The sequence below is a fragment of the Antechinus flavipes genome, chromosome 1 (assembly GCF_016432865.1).
Source record: "Antechinus flavipes isolate AdamAnt ecotype Samford, QLD, Australia chromosome 1, AdamAnt_v2, whole genome shotgun sequence".
In the NCBI taxonomy this organism is placed as follows: Eukaryota; Metazoa; Chordata; class Mammalia; order Dasyuromorphia; family Dasyuridae; genus Antechinus; species Antechinus flavipes.
The window spans coordinates 677,520,296-677,534,308 of record NC_067398.1 but is presented as its reverse complement, the minus strand read 5'-3'; the positions used below and the strand labels follow the sequence as shown (position 1 = coordinate 677,534,308).

The following is a 14,013-nucleotide window of genomic DNA, read 5'->3' as shown; positions in this document are numbered from 1 at the left end:
GAATTAGCTGAATTGGTAGGGAGGAGGGAATTGGGATCTCTGGGGACACAGGAATCATTTCTGACAGGAACTCTGAAGACCCTTGGCCACTTATTCTGATTTTTTTCCTTTTTAACAAAATAGTAAGAGCAGGAAACAGATAAAAAAGACCCCAGGATGGCTAAGTAGGGTTTAAAATAGAGAGGCACAGAGCAGCTCAGGGAAGAGCCTGAAGATACTTGAGAAAGGGAAAGACTAGGGTTGTGGATAGAAGGAGAAATAATGAAAGGTGTTGAGTGGGCCAAGCCAGGGCCAGAGCCTAGTGTCTGCTGTGCCTTTGATTTCCCAGGTACTAGAAGGTCCCAGCTGACACCGAATTCCAGGTTCTTGAGAAGAGGAGCAAAGATGTTTTGTGGGATCCAGAAAAGACACAAGGTCTTTGGTACAGCATCTCTTGCGCCTAAACTTGGTTCTGGCACATAGTAGGTGCTTGGCATTCTAATTATTTGGTGACTGAAATTGGTTTGCTCCAAAATCTTGACCTGTAGTCCATAGGACAGTGAAGGTGGCATTCCTTAGTCATTAAAAAGGATTCCTCTCAGATTCGTCCATTGTGTTGATTACTTCCACTTGGAACTGATAGGCTGTATCTGCTAATACATGGAGAGCCGGTGCCCTTGTTGGTTTACTCTTCAATTACAGTTTTCCCCAGCTAACTCAAATTTGTCTTCTCTCCTTCCCATGCCTTACAGCCTTCTTTCTCCATCTTCAAGTTCCACTTAAAATCTCACCTTCTACAGGAAACTTTTCCTGGTCCCCTTAATTTCTCAGCTTTCTTTCTCTTGATTATTGCCAAATTATCTTGTTTGTTTTAATTCCAGTGCCTTTCCTCTGAGATCAACTCCAGTTTATCTAATCTGTAGCTCATTTAAAAATAGTTGTTTGCATGTTCTCTCCATCAGACTATGAGCTCCTCGAGAACAGGGACTGGGTTTTGTTTGTTATTTGTTTGCTTTGCCAATTTTTGTATTCCTTATGCTTATTATAGTGCCTGGCATATAGTAGGTTTTTAATAAGTTCGTGTTGAGTGGCCTTATGTCAGTTCATACAAGTTTTCCCAAGTTTCTTTGAAACCCACCCCTTCACCATTTCTTATATCACAGTAGTATTCTTAACTATATCATAACTTGTTCAGCTTCTCTCATTTGATGGGCCCCCTCTGAATATTCAGTTCTTTGCCAACACAGAGCTATTTGCTATAAAGACTTTTATACACCAGCTGTGTCCTTGTCGCAGCACCTGTGTACTAGGAAGCCATTCCCTGCTGACTTGTCTACCGAACTGTTAGTTTACATATCTGTGCATTGGATTCCCATCCCCCTTAGCTTAAGGATCAGCGTACTCACTTCTTTAGGCCTTTTTGCCCTCATGGGAACAGGCTATGGAAATTCTGGCTTCTAACCCTCTGATGGTCTGTTCCTCAAAGCCTGAGTCATTCCTGTCTTTGTTCCCCCCCCCCCATCTCCCCCATTTTTGTCCAGGCTCTCTTCAACTTGCCTCCACATGGAGATTCCTTAATCCACTTAGTTATGGATCTTGGGATGAAGGTTTACAATAAGAATTTAATCCAGATGAAGATGAATCCCTTTGTATTAGATGAATTAAAGAGAAAGTATATGAATTATTTACATCTTTTGGCCAAGGACACTCAGGTAAGAAGGATTTGCGTGACCCTCTTTCCTCCCCTCCAGCTTGAACTCAGGACAGAGAGGAACTAGCAAGGGCCCTTATTTCAAACCCAGTCTTATATTGGATATGCTTAACAAGTTCTCAGTAATTCTGTGAAGAAGTTTTCTGTAGTCCTATGCGGTAAAGTGGGTACAGGTGGGTACAGGGATCCACTATGCAGGGACTTGTGCTTTCATTATGGAATATAAAATCTTGGAACATACAGAGTGGCAAATGTGGAAACGGTCTTAAAATAAAGAAAATATAAAACTAGAAGGGACCCTAGAACAGAGAACATCAGTGCTAGGAGGATTCTTAGAATCTGGAATGTCAGAGCTGGGAGGGCCCTTAGAAAACAGAGTATTGGAGATGGGAGAACATGATTTAAAACACATCAGAGCTGGGAAGGTCCTCAGAACAAAGACTGTCAGAACTGGGAGGACCTTTAGGACACAAAATGTCAGGGGTGGGAGGAACCTTAGAACAAACCGTTAGAGAACTCTTGAGCTAGAAGGTATCTAAGAAATTTGTTCAGTCTGCAGTTTACAAAAAAAGAAATGGAATCCTAGAATGGAGGAGGAGGGGAAGAGATTGCCTGATGAGCATAGGAGTGGCTGTTTGGAACTACTTTCTCTCTAGTAATTCGCTCTGGACCTTGCAGCTGGACTCCTGCCTGCCCCGGGAGCACTGGGAAGCCTTGGAGTCCGAAACCACCATCTCCTCCGATTTCTTCATCCAAGAGAAAGTCTGGCCAGATGTGGTGTTGGTGCAGCTGGGAACACAACTTGTTGAGATCTTGGTGCAGTCTATCCGCATGCCCACCAACTTGTTCTCCTCCCAGGCGGAGAAGAAACTTATCCCTGTGCTGTATCACGTTTACTCTTTCCTCTCCGTAAAGCAGGTAAGGCCGTGGGCCTACTGGCCTTCACGGTGGCAGGATGCTCTTGCATTCTTCCACCCCCCAGATCTAATCACTCCAGATCCCACTGATTTCGTGCTGTCATGAAGCAGACCCTTTACCTCTGTGGCTAGAATTCCCGAGTTTGAGTCTGGACTTGTGACCAAGGGAGCCGCTAACCTCTGCACTTTTCTGGCTCATTTGACAAGACTTCTCGTCAGCCCTTCAGCTTTGTTTCACTTCTCTCAAGTGCCCAAGCAGCGGTTTATTAAGTGCCTCCTACGTGCCAGGCACAGGCCCCCACAGGTGTCTGCTGAATGTCACGTCCAGGCTTCTGCCAAGAGAGCAAAAAGGAGGATCCCTGGGTTTGGCCATGTGTCTGGTCCCTTGTAGCTTTGATTTTATCCTTTTCTGTGTTCTTTATTAAATAAATGAGTTGAGTGGGCCTGGGATTTGGAATTCTGTATGGGAGCCTTTTTTCCCCCCTGGTGAATTTGATTCTTGATTTTTCAGATTGGTTTCATTAAGCCCCACCCATCCTTCAGTCAGCTGGTGGCCGACGCTGCTTACACCAAGCTGACCTTTGACTCTTCTGTCATGCCCATGCTGTGCCCTCCCATGCCCTGGACCTCACCTCACTTTGGGGCCTACATCCTCCACCCCACCAAGCTGATGCGCTGCCTGGACGGGACCGTGCAGCACCAGCAGCTCCTGGAGAGCTGCCCTAAACAGCACTTGCACGCGGTGCTCGATGCCCTCAATCAGCTGGGTAACTGTGCCTGGAAGGTGAACCAGCCCGTGCTGGACCTCATCATCTCCATTTTCAATTCTAAAGGCAGCAAGAAGCTGGATGTGCCCCCGCCCCTCTCGGAGGCCCCCGCCCCCCCTTCCTACCAGCTCTCCAAAGACGCCAGCTCTTCCGAAAGGGCGAGGCTGCGGCGGGAGATTGCCCAGTGCCACAAGACCACCCGGGAGATGTACAGCCTGCGCACAGACGCCCTGTACAAGCTGTCCATCGCCCACCACCTGCGGGACCAGATCTTCTGGTTCCCCCACAACATGGACTTCCGGGGCCGCACCTATCCTTGTCCACCACATTTCAACCACCTGGGCAGTGACATGACCCGGGCTATTTTGCTGTTTGCGGAGGGCAAGCCCTTGGGGCCCAATGGCTTGGATTGGTTAAAGATTCACCTCATCAACTTGACGGGGCTTAAGAAGAAAGAGTCTCTGCGCGCCCGGCTGGCCTACGCCAATGAGATCTTGGAGGACATCCTGGACTCGGCAGACAATCCCCTGACCGTAGGTGAAAGTGGCCACAGGGAGTTGTAGTGGGAGCGGCGAGGCAGGCTTGGGCAAGGGGAGCGGGCAGGGCCTCCCCCCCAGGGAATCAGTGAATGAGGAAGTCACCCTGTGGGCCTGTGTCCACCAGAGCTAATCAGCTGCCTTTCCTCTCCCCAGGGAAGGCAGTGGTGGATGGATGTTGATGAGCCCTGGCAGGCCCTGGCCTGCTGCATGGAAATCGCCAGGGCCGTTCGGTCACCAGATCCTGAAGCTTACATCTCCCATTTCCCCATCCACCAGGTAACCAACAGTGGAGGTGAATGAATGGCTCTGTCCGCAGTGGAGGTGGAAGAATAGGGGGAAATTGCTGGGAAACTCACAGATTGTGCCCAGATTAGAACTGTTCCTTAGAACAGCAGGCTGCCTCAGAAAGAAGGGCATTTCCTGTCCCTGGATGATCACCCATGGAGACTGCATTTAAAGAATCTTAGATTGCGTGGGACCTTTGAGGTCAATTAGCTTTGATATATAGGAGACGTTTCTGTTCAAGTTGAAGTAGGATTCAGAGGTTCCTTCTGGCTCTAAAGTGCTGTGGGCAGTTACTGAAACCAGAAAGATTCCCCCCTGAGCTTCATATAGAAGAGGAAGGAAGAAAACAAGCATTAATAAGTGCCTACTTTGTCCCAGACACTAAGCTCTTTTATAGATACTAGCAACAACCCCAGAGCTAGGTGCTATTATAATTCTTGGTTTATAGTGGAGGAAACTGAGGCATTCAGGTTAAGGAATTTGCCCAGGATCAGCTAGGAAATGTTTGAATTTGGATTCAGGTCTTTGTGACTTTCAGGTCCAGGGCTCTAGCCACTAGCCACTTAGTTTTTATGGCCTTGCATACTCCCTTCTGTGACAAGAAGATTGAGCAGAACGGTGGGGATGAGCAGAAGGCTTGGAACTGACTGTTCAACCAGTAGTTTTAAGGGCCTCTTGTGTGCCAGGCCCTGGGGATAAGGACAGAATGAAATGGTCCTCACCCTAATTCCTAGGGAGAAATAACACAGATAAGTAAACATAAGACATTGGTAAACATTAAGACAAAATAATTTTGAGGGCAGCAGAGAGGGCACTAACGACGGGAGCCTGGGCCCAGGCCTTTTCTCCATGAGGATGCCCAAACTGAGGCTTAAAGGGAGCTGGAGATTTCAAGGGCTGTGTGAACTAAGGCCTGAGGGATAGAGGCAAGGATGGCATGTGGGCAGGGTTTGCCAGCCAGGCTGGTTTTGTGGAAGCGCAGAGCCCACCCATCTAGGAAGAGAGATTGGAGCCAGGTTTCAAAGGTCTGGAAGTGTCTGCAGTTTGTACTTTCTCCCAGAAGTAATAAGGAACCCCTGAACCTTTTTGAGCAGGGGAGGGAGCTTCAGGATTATCAGCTTTGTAGCTGTGTAGATTGGAGAAGGGCGCATCTTCCAGAAAGCTCCTTCAGAAGTCTAGGTGAGAGGTGAGAAGGGACTTAGCCAGAATACTCACAAGGTAGGTAGAGGGAGGCCTTTGAGCCAAAGGAGGAAAGCTCTTCGCCAGGCAAGAATTAAGACTGAACCTATGGAAGAACATTGGGCAAAAGCTGAACCCCTTTGGCCTGGCTCATCCTCCCCTCTAGGCAAGGGGCCAGGTCTTCATATCCATTACAAGAGATTTGCCTGATCCCATAATGGGATCAAAAAGGCTCAGACAGGCTTGCTGCCCACAGAGATGGAAGATCTTCCACCCTCCTCCTCATAGCTGTGATACTCTGGCACAGGCGGACCAAATGGACTTGTCTTTCTGCTTCCCTCCCCCCACTCTACCCCAAGCTTTCCCCTTTTGTATTCAACATTAGTTTTTGTGGTTAGCTGCTCTCGCCTTCTTTTCCATGGAGTCTTCATGATCCTCCATGCACCCACTGTCATTTTCTTCTGGATTTAAAACTAGTACCCCTTCCTGTTCTACTCCATCCATGTGGCATGGCCAGACCAACCCCAGGTAGTCCACGTATTCCTTTCATATTCGTCCTGGCCTGCCCTCTAGGTCTGTCCCTTGAGAGCTGGGTAAGATCCCCCCATGCGGCTTCTCTCTGTAGGACGGTTCCTGTAATGGGCTTCAGCATTATGCAGCTTTGGGCCGAGATGTCATCGGAGCCACCTCTGTCAACCTGATGCCCTGTGACGTTCCCCAGGATGTCTACAGTGTGGTGGCCCAGATGGTAAGGGGCCTGCTCCTCGTACTGCTGGGGCAGAGGCTGGAGGGGAGGAGAGGTCCTCATCCCAGGCCCTTGCCCCTTTCCCCCTGTGTAGGTGGAAGAGCTGCGCAAAAGAGATGCTGCTGCAGGGAGATCGATAGCCCAAGTCCTGGAGGGCTTCATTAGCCGCAAGCTGGTCAAGCAGACGGTGATGACGGTGGTCTACGGGGTGACGCACTATGGTGGCAGGCTGCAGATTGAGAAGCGCTTGAAGGAGCTGGACACGTTCCCTAAGGTTGGTCCTCCCAGGCCAAGGGGAATGTACCCTCCCCTTCGGGTGAGGACCACAGGCTGTGTCCCAGACAAGCCCCCTTCCCTTAGGAGCGTTCTGGGATGGGCTGCTCAGGTCATTGGTTCTTGGCTCTCCCTGCTCAAGATCTTAGAGTGACCCAGGATCACTTGGCTGGCTCCTCAGAGCCTTGCTAGGGCTTGTTTGTGAATAGGGAGGTAATCATAGCCGCGCAGTCCATGCAGACATGCTAAATCCCTGCCCCAGCCACGGGGTAAGACTTTATGGCTGGACAGAACTGGCCATGGGACGTACTTCTTAGTGTCTCCTGACAGATGTCTGGGTGCATCAACTCCCTTTTTCCTTCTCAGCCACTTGCCAAGTTCTGTATTCATCAGTTCCCTCTCTGTCCCTGTGGCCTGCATTTTCACCTGGTTCTTCTTACCACTCACCTGGCCTTTTGTAACAGGCTTTTTCCTAGCTGATCTTTCTCCTTCAGGGTGTCCTTGTGTGCCTATCTTCCAGACCACAGCCAGTGTAAACTGGCCAGCTTTCAAGCCCTTGGGAGGCTCTCCCACAGAAGACCCTATAGAAGACGGGCCAATTCGGCTTCTTATGCTCAGTGCTGACAGTAGCATACTGGACTTGGTACACGCCCTCAGACGTAGACTGCAGGCCACAGCTTTCAGAGCTGGAAAGGACCTTGGAGAGCACCAAATCATTCTCCTCCATGCTTTATTTTAAACATTTTTTATACATTTTAAACTTAAATACAAAATGTAGAAAAAAGGAACATCTCCATGTACACAGCAGAACATAAGAGAGAATTCAGAATAGAACAATATATTTCCAATTCACAAAAATCTAGATAATAAATCCTGAAATTATTTTCAAAACAAACCATCTTTCTTGTGCTTCCTCCTAGTGTTTCTTTTTTTCTTTGGTGTGCACTTTTTATTTTATTTTCTCTCTCCTTCCCTCCTCTCCTTTTTTCCTTCTCCCCATCCTAGAGAATGCTACAATTAAGCATGAATATATGTAATACTTATACATAAGTATACATATATATCCATAAAACATATATATGTAAGACCTTACTATATATGCATATTTCTTTTTTGTCAGTTCTTTCTCTGGAGGTGCGTGTCTCTGTTCAAGAATGTTTTTTCTTTATTTTTTTTTTTAAATAACTTTTTATTGACAGAACCCATGCCAGGGTAATTTTTTACAACATTATCCCTTGAACTCACTTCTGTTCTGATTTTTCCCCTCCCTCCCTCCACCCCCTCCCCCAGATGGCAAGCAGTCCTATACATGTTAAATAAGTTACAGTATATCCTAGATACAATATATGTGTGCAGAACCAAACAGAAGAATGTTTTTTCTTAGATAATTTGATTTATTCTTTGAAAAATTCTGTTCGTATCCTTTGACTCTTCATCAATTGGGTATGACTTGTATTATAATTTGGCAATGTTTTCTATATATTTGAGAAATAAGATCCCTATCTGAGAGATTGTCTCTGATAGTTTTTTTCTCATATTTTAAATAAGCACACTTGCCTGTCATTTTGCAGTTGCCCTCTTGTGGTCAGACTGGGTCCAGAATTGGGATAATAAGGTTTGTAGAGAAAGGGGAAAGATCCCAAGCATGTTTAATTGCAGTCTGGTACTGTAGCAAGAGCCTTGGGCTGGCATTGACTTGAGTGCCTAACTATCCCACGTGATCTTGGGCAAGTTGACCACAAGTCACAGTCATTCTCTTTGTTATCCAGCAAGGCCGTTCCCTCATCCTTGATTTTTCTCTGAACCCCCTTGAGCCTTATTCCTGTTTTCCTTCTGCTTCATTTCTGAAGCATGAGAGTTGACAGCTTCCCTGGCTGTTGGACTCTGGAGAGCTTTCCTGATGGGTTTAGATTTCTTCCAGGCTTCCTGGCGCCCCTTGGCTCCTAGAATTTGATGGGTCCCTCCAGGTCACTTTCTTTAGGCCCAGTGTTTTATAGACTGTAGTCCCATTCCTATGCCGGCCTTTCCGGTCAGCAAAGCTTTGTTGTTTAGGTCCTTCTCCATACCTTCACTTGGGTCATTCTTGCTGTGCGCAGAAAAAGCTCTCAGGCTGATACTGCTGTGGACACGCACTGGATGAGCACTCTCATGTCCTGCTAGCCGCCCTGGGCTGGGCGGCCAGCAGCACCCACTGACTGCCTCTCTTTCTCCTTACCAGGAGTCTGTGTGGGAAGCCTCCTTTTACGTCTCCCAGCTGGTCTTCAGTAGCCTCAGTGAGATGTTCTCGGGAACCAGAGAAATCCAGGTACCTCCTTCCCTCCCCTTCCCCAAGACTTCACACAGGGGCTCACAAAGGACCCTCGGATGGTGGGAGGATTCAAGCTGCCTGGCAGGGACAGCATTAGTTTGGGCAGGAACCCAGGAACAGGGATTAGAAGACCTGGGTTCTCTCCAGCACTGGCTCTGTGACCATGAAGAAACAAGCACTCATTCCTCTGGGTCTGTTTCCCCATCTGTGAGAGGGCAGTGAGAACCCCTGGGTCTGCCTCCAGAAAGTGGTGAGCCAACCTCTGGAAACCTTTCAGGGTTGTAAAGTGGGTGCACAGGCCGACCCCCGCCTCACTCTGCAGGCATATTCAGCGGCTTCAGTGCCCCCCCCCCCCCTTTTCCAGTGGTCTTTGGAGTCAAGATTCAAACTGGATTGATTTGCAAGGTTTCCCTCAACATACAGGGCTGGGTCCATTCCCAGCAGGGGAGGAGTATTTCTTTCCAGAAGGAAACGAGGGTCAGCTGGTTAGTTAAGCAGGAGATCCCAGGACCGTCTCTTCCCCTTCCCTGGCAGGACGCCTCCCGTTTGTGTCTGTAAGGTTCTTCTGATCTTGGCTAATCACTGTGACAACCCCGGGGGAGGGGGTGCTAATTTTGAGAGCCCAAGGGAGGCCAGGGAGGTGAACATCACAGTGCCCTGGGAAGCCCGAGTTCAAATCTTGGTGCTCATGAAGAGCTCGTTACCAGACAGTTGAGCCCAGGGTCAGTGGATGCTCATGTACCTAAGGGGACTGAGGCCGAGGAAGGCAGCGCTTGGCCAGAGACCTGTCGTGGGGCTGAGATTCAGGCCTGGGGCCTCCAGTCGAGGCTGCTCGGAGTCTCCTCTCCCAGCCTCGGCTGCACACTCACCCTCTGTCCCCGGTGCCGGCTCTCTCTAGGACTGGCTCACAAAAAGCGCGCACTTCATCTCCAAGTCAGGCTCCACCGTGCAGTGGGTCACGCCTCTGGGCCTCCCCATCATTCAGCCGTATCACAAGACCCAGAAAATCGTTGTAAGTTGTCTGTACCCGCTGCCCAAAGGGGGGTGTGTCTGAGAGAGTGTGTCCGTCTGTCCCTCCCCAGAGTGACCTCCTGCTTCTCTCCTCAGATCCCCGGGAGCCTGCAGTCCCTCTGCCTCATGAGTTGCTCTGATGTCAATCAGTGAGTGACTCCTCATACAGTCTCTGGGTCACAGGGAACAAGGGCCTGCCTTCATTTAAGACCCTGGCAGCCGGCTGTCCCTCCTCAGAGCACTTCTTCCTCACCAGCCGGTGCCGGGGGCTGAGGGCGCTGGTTTCTCCCTAGGGCCCTCTCAGGGCCCAGGGTCTGTCCCTGCTTCAGAGTTGGGACTGAGGCTTTGCATTCTGGGAGTTGCTGGGGAAAAAGAGGAGGAGGAGGAGGAGGAGGAAGAAAAGCGGGGGGAGGAACAGAAGGGGGAGGAGGAGGTCTTTGTTGGGCGGACAGGCAGCCCCCACCCCTTGTCCTCACAGGAAACCCAACACCTTGAAGCAGAAGAATGCTTTCCCCCCCAACTTCATCCACTCGCTGGACTCCACCCACATGATGCTGACGGCCTTGCACTGTCACGAGTGAGTGGGCTCCGCTCCTCTCCCTGCCCGCAGAAAGGCTCCAGGGGTGCGGGTGGGGGGGGGGGGGGGGAGATGTGGCTGGCCCATCCCCCGGGCCCTGCAGAGCAGGCCTGGGCAGCAGCCGCGCTCTCGGGGCCTCGTGGAAGTCAGAGTCCCTGGGGGCAAATTGTTCTGTCCCCCTCAGCCCCGCTCCCTGCCTCTAACCTCTCCCTGCCTCCCAGAAAGGGACTGACCTTCGTCTCTGTGCACGACTGCTTCTGGACACACGCGTGCACCGTGGACCTCATGAACAAGGTGAGCGAGCTGAGCGAGCCAGGCTCCTGAGTGGAGGCCTGTGGGGCCCTCACGGAGGGCGGTGGTCAGCCTCGCCATGGGAGGCCCAAAGGGAGCTCTCATGAAGGGGAAGGGGCTGGAGAAATCCCCAGTCTCCTTTTGAGAATCTGGGAACTTTCTCTTCCCCACCCCTCACCTCTGAGCTCCCTGCGGGCGTCAGTAACCAGGGCAGAGTCTCCGGGGCCGGAGCCAGCTCCAAGGCAGCGGGTGCCCCGGGAGTCCAGGGCCCGGACTAGGGCTGTGATGGGGCCCCTTGGCACCATGGCTCTGAGACTGAGCAAAGCCGGGCCACAGTCGGGGTGATCTCTGCTGGGGGTGAGGGGGCTCAACTGGAAGCTCCATTTCTCCCCCCAACCAAAAGGGGCAGGAGGGGCGGTGGGGGCCTCAGTTTTCTCCTGCTTTCCAGATCTGCCGGGAACAGTTTGTGAATCTGCACAGTCAGCCCATCCTGAAGGAATTATCCAAGTACCTGGTACAGAAATACTGCTCTGGGTTCCTGTGAGTAACCTCTCCTCCTCCCCTATCCTTCCTGGGGGCCAATGGCCTCCATTCCCAGCACAGGGAGAAGGCTGGTTCAGCATTCTCCAGGGGGCTCGAGGAACAGCTAGATCAGAAGGCTTGACCTTGGGACTCACTTCTGAAATCACCAAACTCCCCCAGGGTGCGAGAGCCTCTGACTGAGGGGCTGAGCCCCTGAGTCCCTGAGGAGGCTGAGCTGCTCGATGGACAGATGGCGGAACTTCAGGGCACAGCGGGGAAGGGATTTGCCAAGTTGAGGCAGAGCCTGGCATAGAACCCGGCTCTCCACGGGGCTTTCCAGTTCAACCCAGCTGCTGTTCAGCAGCATTTTCCTGGAAAAGCAAAGGCAGCCCATGGTGATTTAACTCCCAAACCACTCTGGGCTCTCTCCCTGTGCAGGGACTGTTTCCTCATCTGCCCTCCCTGCCCTCTCTCTGGCCCCTTGAGGGCTCCTGCCAGCGTCCCCTGCCCACCCTGCCCTGGGAGGCCGAGCCTCCGCTGCCAGTCGGTCTTGGTCTGGCTGCTGACTTTTTCCCCTTTGGACATTGATCTTAGGTCTCGTAATTCCTTGTCCAGCAACGAGAAGTTGATGCTAAAGACGCTGTCTCATGTGCCTGAAAGAGGTGAGGGAGCAAGGCCAGAAGGCCCCTGGCATGGGCTGGGAGCAGGGGGCCTCCCGGACATCTGGGCCCTCGCCCTGGCAGCTGCAGGGACCAGCTGAGCCCCTCGGGCCACCCCCATTCTCTGAGCCCCGGGGATGAGGAACAGGCTTTGTGTGGGCTACATCTGGGGGCCTCCACCCCAGTCCCAGGGCCGTCCTCTGCCATTTAAAATCTCTTATTGATTCATCTCCCTCCAGCTCTCTCCTGTTCCCAGGCCCTCCTTCTGCAGGGAGCCTTGGGCTGCAGCCTGGTAGTCTCTGCCCCAGTCCCACACTGGGCCTTTGTGGGTGCCAGGAGGAGGCTTTGGGACAGGGAGCCGGGGCTCAGGGCCGGCAGCCTCCCTCGCTGTCCCCCGGCTCTCCCAGCTCCTCTCTGATGAGTGGCTCCACTGACTCATTCTTTTCTCCATCCCTCCCTTAGGAGACTTTGATCTACAGAATGTGAAGGAATCCACCTACTTCTTCAGCTAAAGATGGCTCTGAGCATGTCAGACACCCCCGAGCCTGGGAGGGCCCATTCTGGAGGCTGGGGTTCAGAGGACCCTTGGCAGGAGTGTAGCTGGATCAGGAGGATCGGGGCTGTGAGCCCTCCAGGAGTCCATCCTGGCTCCGGCCAGGGGCCGGCTGAGCTGGCCGGGAGCAGCCACATCCCCTCCCATGGTTCAGAGAGGAGGGGGCTTGTTCCTCCAGCGCTCAGGCTGGCGGGGGCTGAGCAAGGGGCTTGCCAGCTCTGGTCGACCTCCCCGGCCCCATCCCTTACTCACCAACTTCCTGGCCCTGCAGTTGCCCCTGGGCTCCAGGCCTGCTGAGGAGTTAGGACTAGACAGGAAGCCCCTTCTTTCAGGAGGACTGTAGGATTTTCCATACTTTTCCATGGACCCGTTTGTCCATCCTGAGCATCCAGAATTCTCTGGCCCGTGTACAGTAGTGTAAATAAAAATCTGTTCACCTCAGCGAGTGCATGCTGTCCATCCTTGCTGTCTTGGGGACACACAGAGGGGCAGGGGAGGAAGCCCCCAGCCCCAGACGCCTCAGCTGTGTGGGGAGATGGGAGGAAGCACCGCTGAGGAGCCCAGTCTGCCCAGCTGCTGTCAGAATGGAGATTTCCCAATGGGATTAGGGCAAGAGTGGGACAGAAGCAAGCGCCAGAGCCCAGCTTTTCTAGGCCTCCTTGTGTATGCTCACCAGCTCAGAGACAGTTACAGTGTCCTCTGCCTGCATCTGCCTTCAGTTAAAAACCCATGGGGGCCCCCCTCCATTTAACACTAAGCCGTGTGTGATGGTTGGGGGTTTTCAGAGGAGACGCTGAGGGCGGCGGGGGCTTCCGGGGCAGGGAGATTGCCTCTGCAATTGGGGCTGGCTGGGATGGAGGCCCACGGGCTGCCCTGCTGCCCCCCAGAGGGACAGGGCTAATGGGGGAGAATGCCGGGCTGGTCTGCGCTGTAATCTGAGCCTCAGATCATGGGGGATGGGACAGGGCAAGCCGCAGCTCCCCCTTCCCCTCCCACTGTCATGTGGTTAAGGAGACTGCCGGACAGCAGAAAAGGTGACCCGTCTCCTCTTGGATCGGAGACCCATCCTGCTTTTGAACAGTCCCGGCTTTGAAGCCTTCCCTGCCCTGGAAGAAGCAGAAATGGCCCGGCCTCTTGTTCCCATGCCCTTCTGGGAATGGGGGCGCAGTCTGGGACTGAGAGCAAGCCCTGGCTTCCACTGCAGCCAAATGGGTCTGTCCCTGCCCCCGATGGGGGGGAGAAGTTAGAAACAGAAATAGCCTCCGAGGACTGGGCCAGATTTGGCCGAGATCCCCAGTGGGCTCTGGGGGACACGGCTGGAGCCAGCTTGCAGGGACAGATCCTGCAGGGCAGCCTTGTCTGCCCTCATCCCACAGGCCCGCAGCCCGGCACCAGGGGCACAGTCCTGCTTCCAGGACTCGGTGCCGCTGACCGCAGAGGCTGGCGGTGGAGTGGAAAAAGACCCCAAGTGAGCAGAAATGAGCTGCCCCCGCTCCCCAGGAGAAAGTTCCCTGCCCTTACACACCCAGGAAGCGGCATCCAGCCGTCCAGCCCGCAGCCAAGCAGGAGGAGCCCAAGGCTGGGCCCGGAGAAAAGCGTGGGGCTTGTTGTAACCCAGAGGGCTCCAACTCTAGTGCGGAGGCATCCTTCCGCCCGAGGCAATTGGGGTTAAGTGACTTGCCAGGGTCACAGCCAGG

General features: G+C 52.6%; 1 protein-coding gene across 1 annotated transcript in view; it reads left to right on the top strand.

Moving 5' to 3' along the window:
- Window positions 1–12,757, top strand: part of POLRMT (RNA polymerase mitochondrial) — a 40,452-nt gene extending 27,695 nt beyond the window's left edge. The window contains exons 8-21 of the mRNA XM_051972435.1: window positions 1,521–1,691; window positions 2,369–2,608; window positions 3,119–3,907; window positions 4,067–4,189; window positions 6,003–6,125; window positions 6,217–6,396; window positions 8,614–8,700; window positions 9,602–9,715; window positions 9,811–9,863; window positions 10,193–10,291; window positions 10,513–10,585; window positions 11,031–11,122; window positions 11,699–11,766; window positions 12,226–12,757. Of these exons, the coding sequence (XP_051828395.1) occupies window positions 1,521–1,691; window positions 2,369–2,608; window positions 3,119–3,907; window positions 4,067–4,189; window positions 6,003–6,125; window positions 6,217–6,396; window positions 8,614–8,700; window positions 9,602–9,715; window positions 9,811–9,863; window positions 10,193–10,291; window positions 10,513–10,585; window positions 11,031–11,122; window positions 11,699–11,766; window positions 12,226–12,275 (2,262 nt within the window). The 3' untranslated portion in view covers window positions 12,276–12,757. The remainder of the gene's footprint in view (window positions 1–1,520; window positions 1,692–2,368; window positions 2,609–3,118; window positions 3,908–4,066; window positions 4,190–6,002; window positions 6,126–6,216; window positions 6,397–8,613; window positions 8,701–9,601; window positions 9,716–9,810; window positions 9,864–10,192; window positions 10,292–10,512; window positions 10,586–11,030; window positions 11,123–11,698; window positions 11,767–12,225) is intronic.
- The last annotated feature ends 1,256 nt before the right edge of the window (window positions 12,758–14,013 follow it).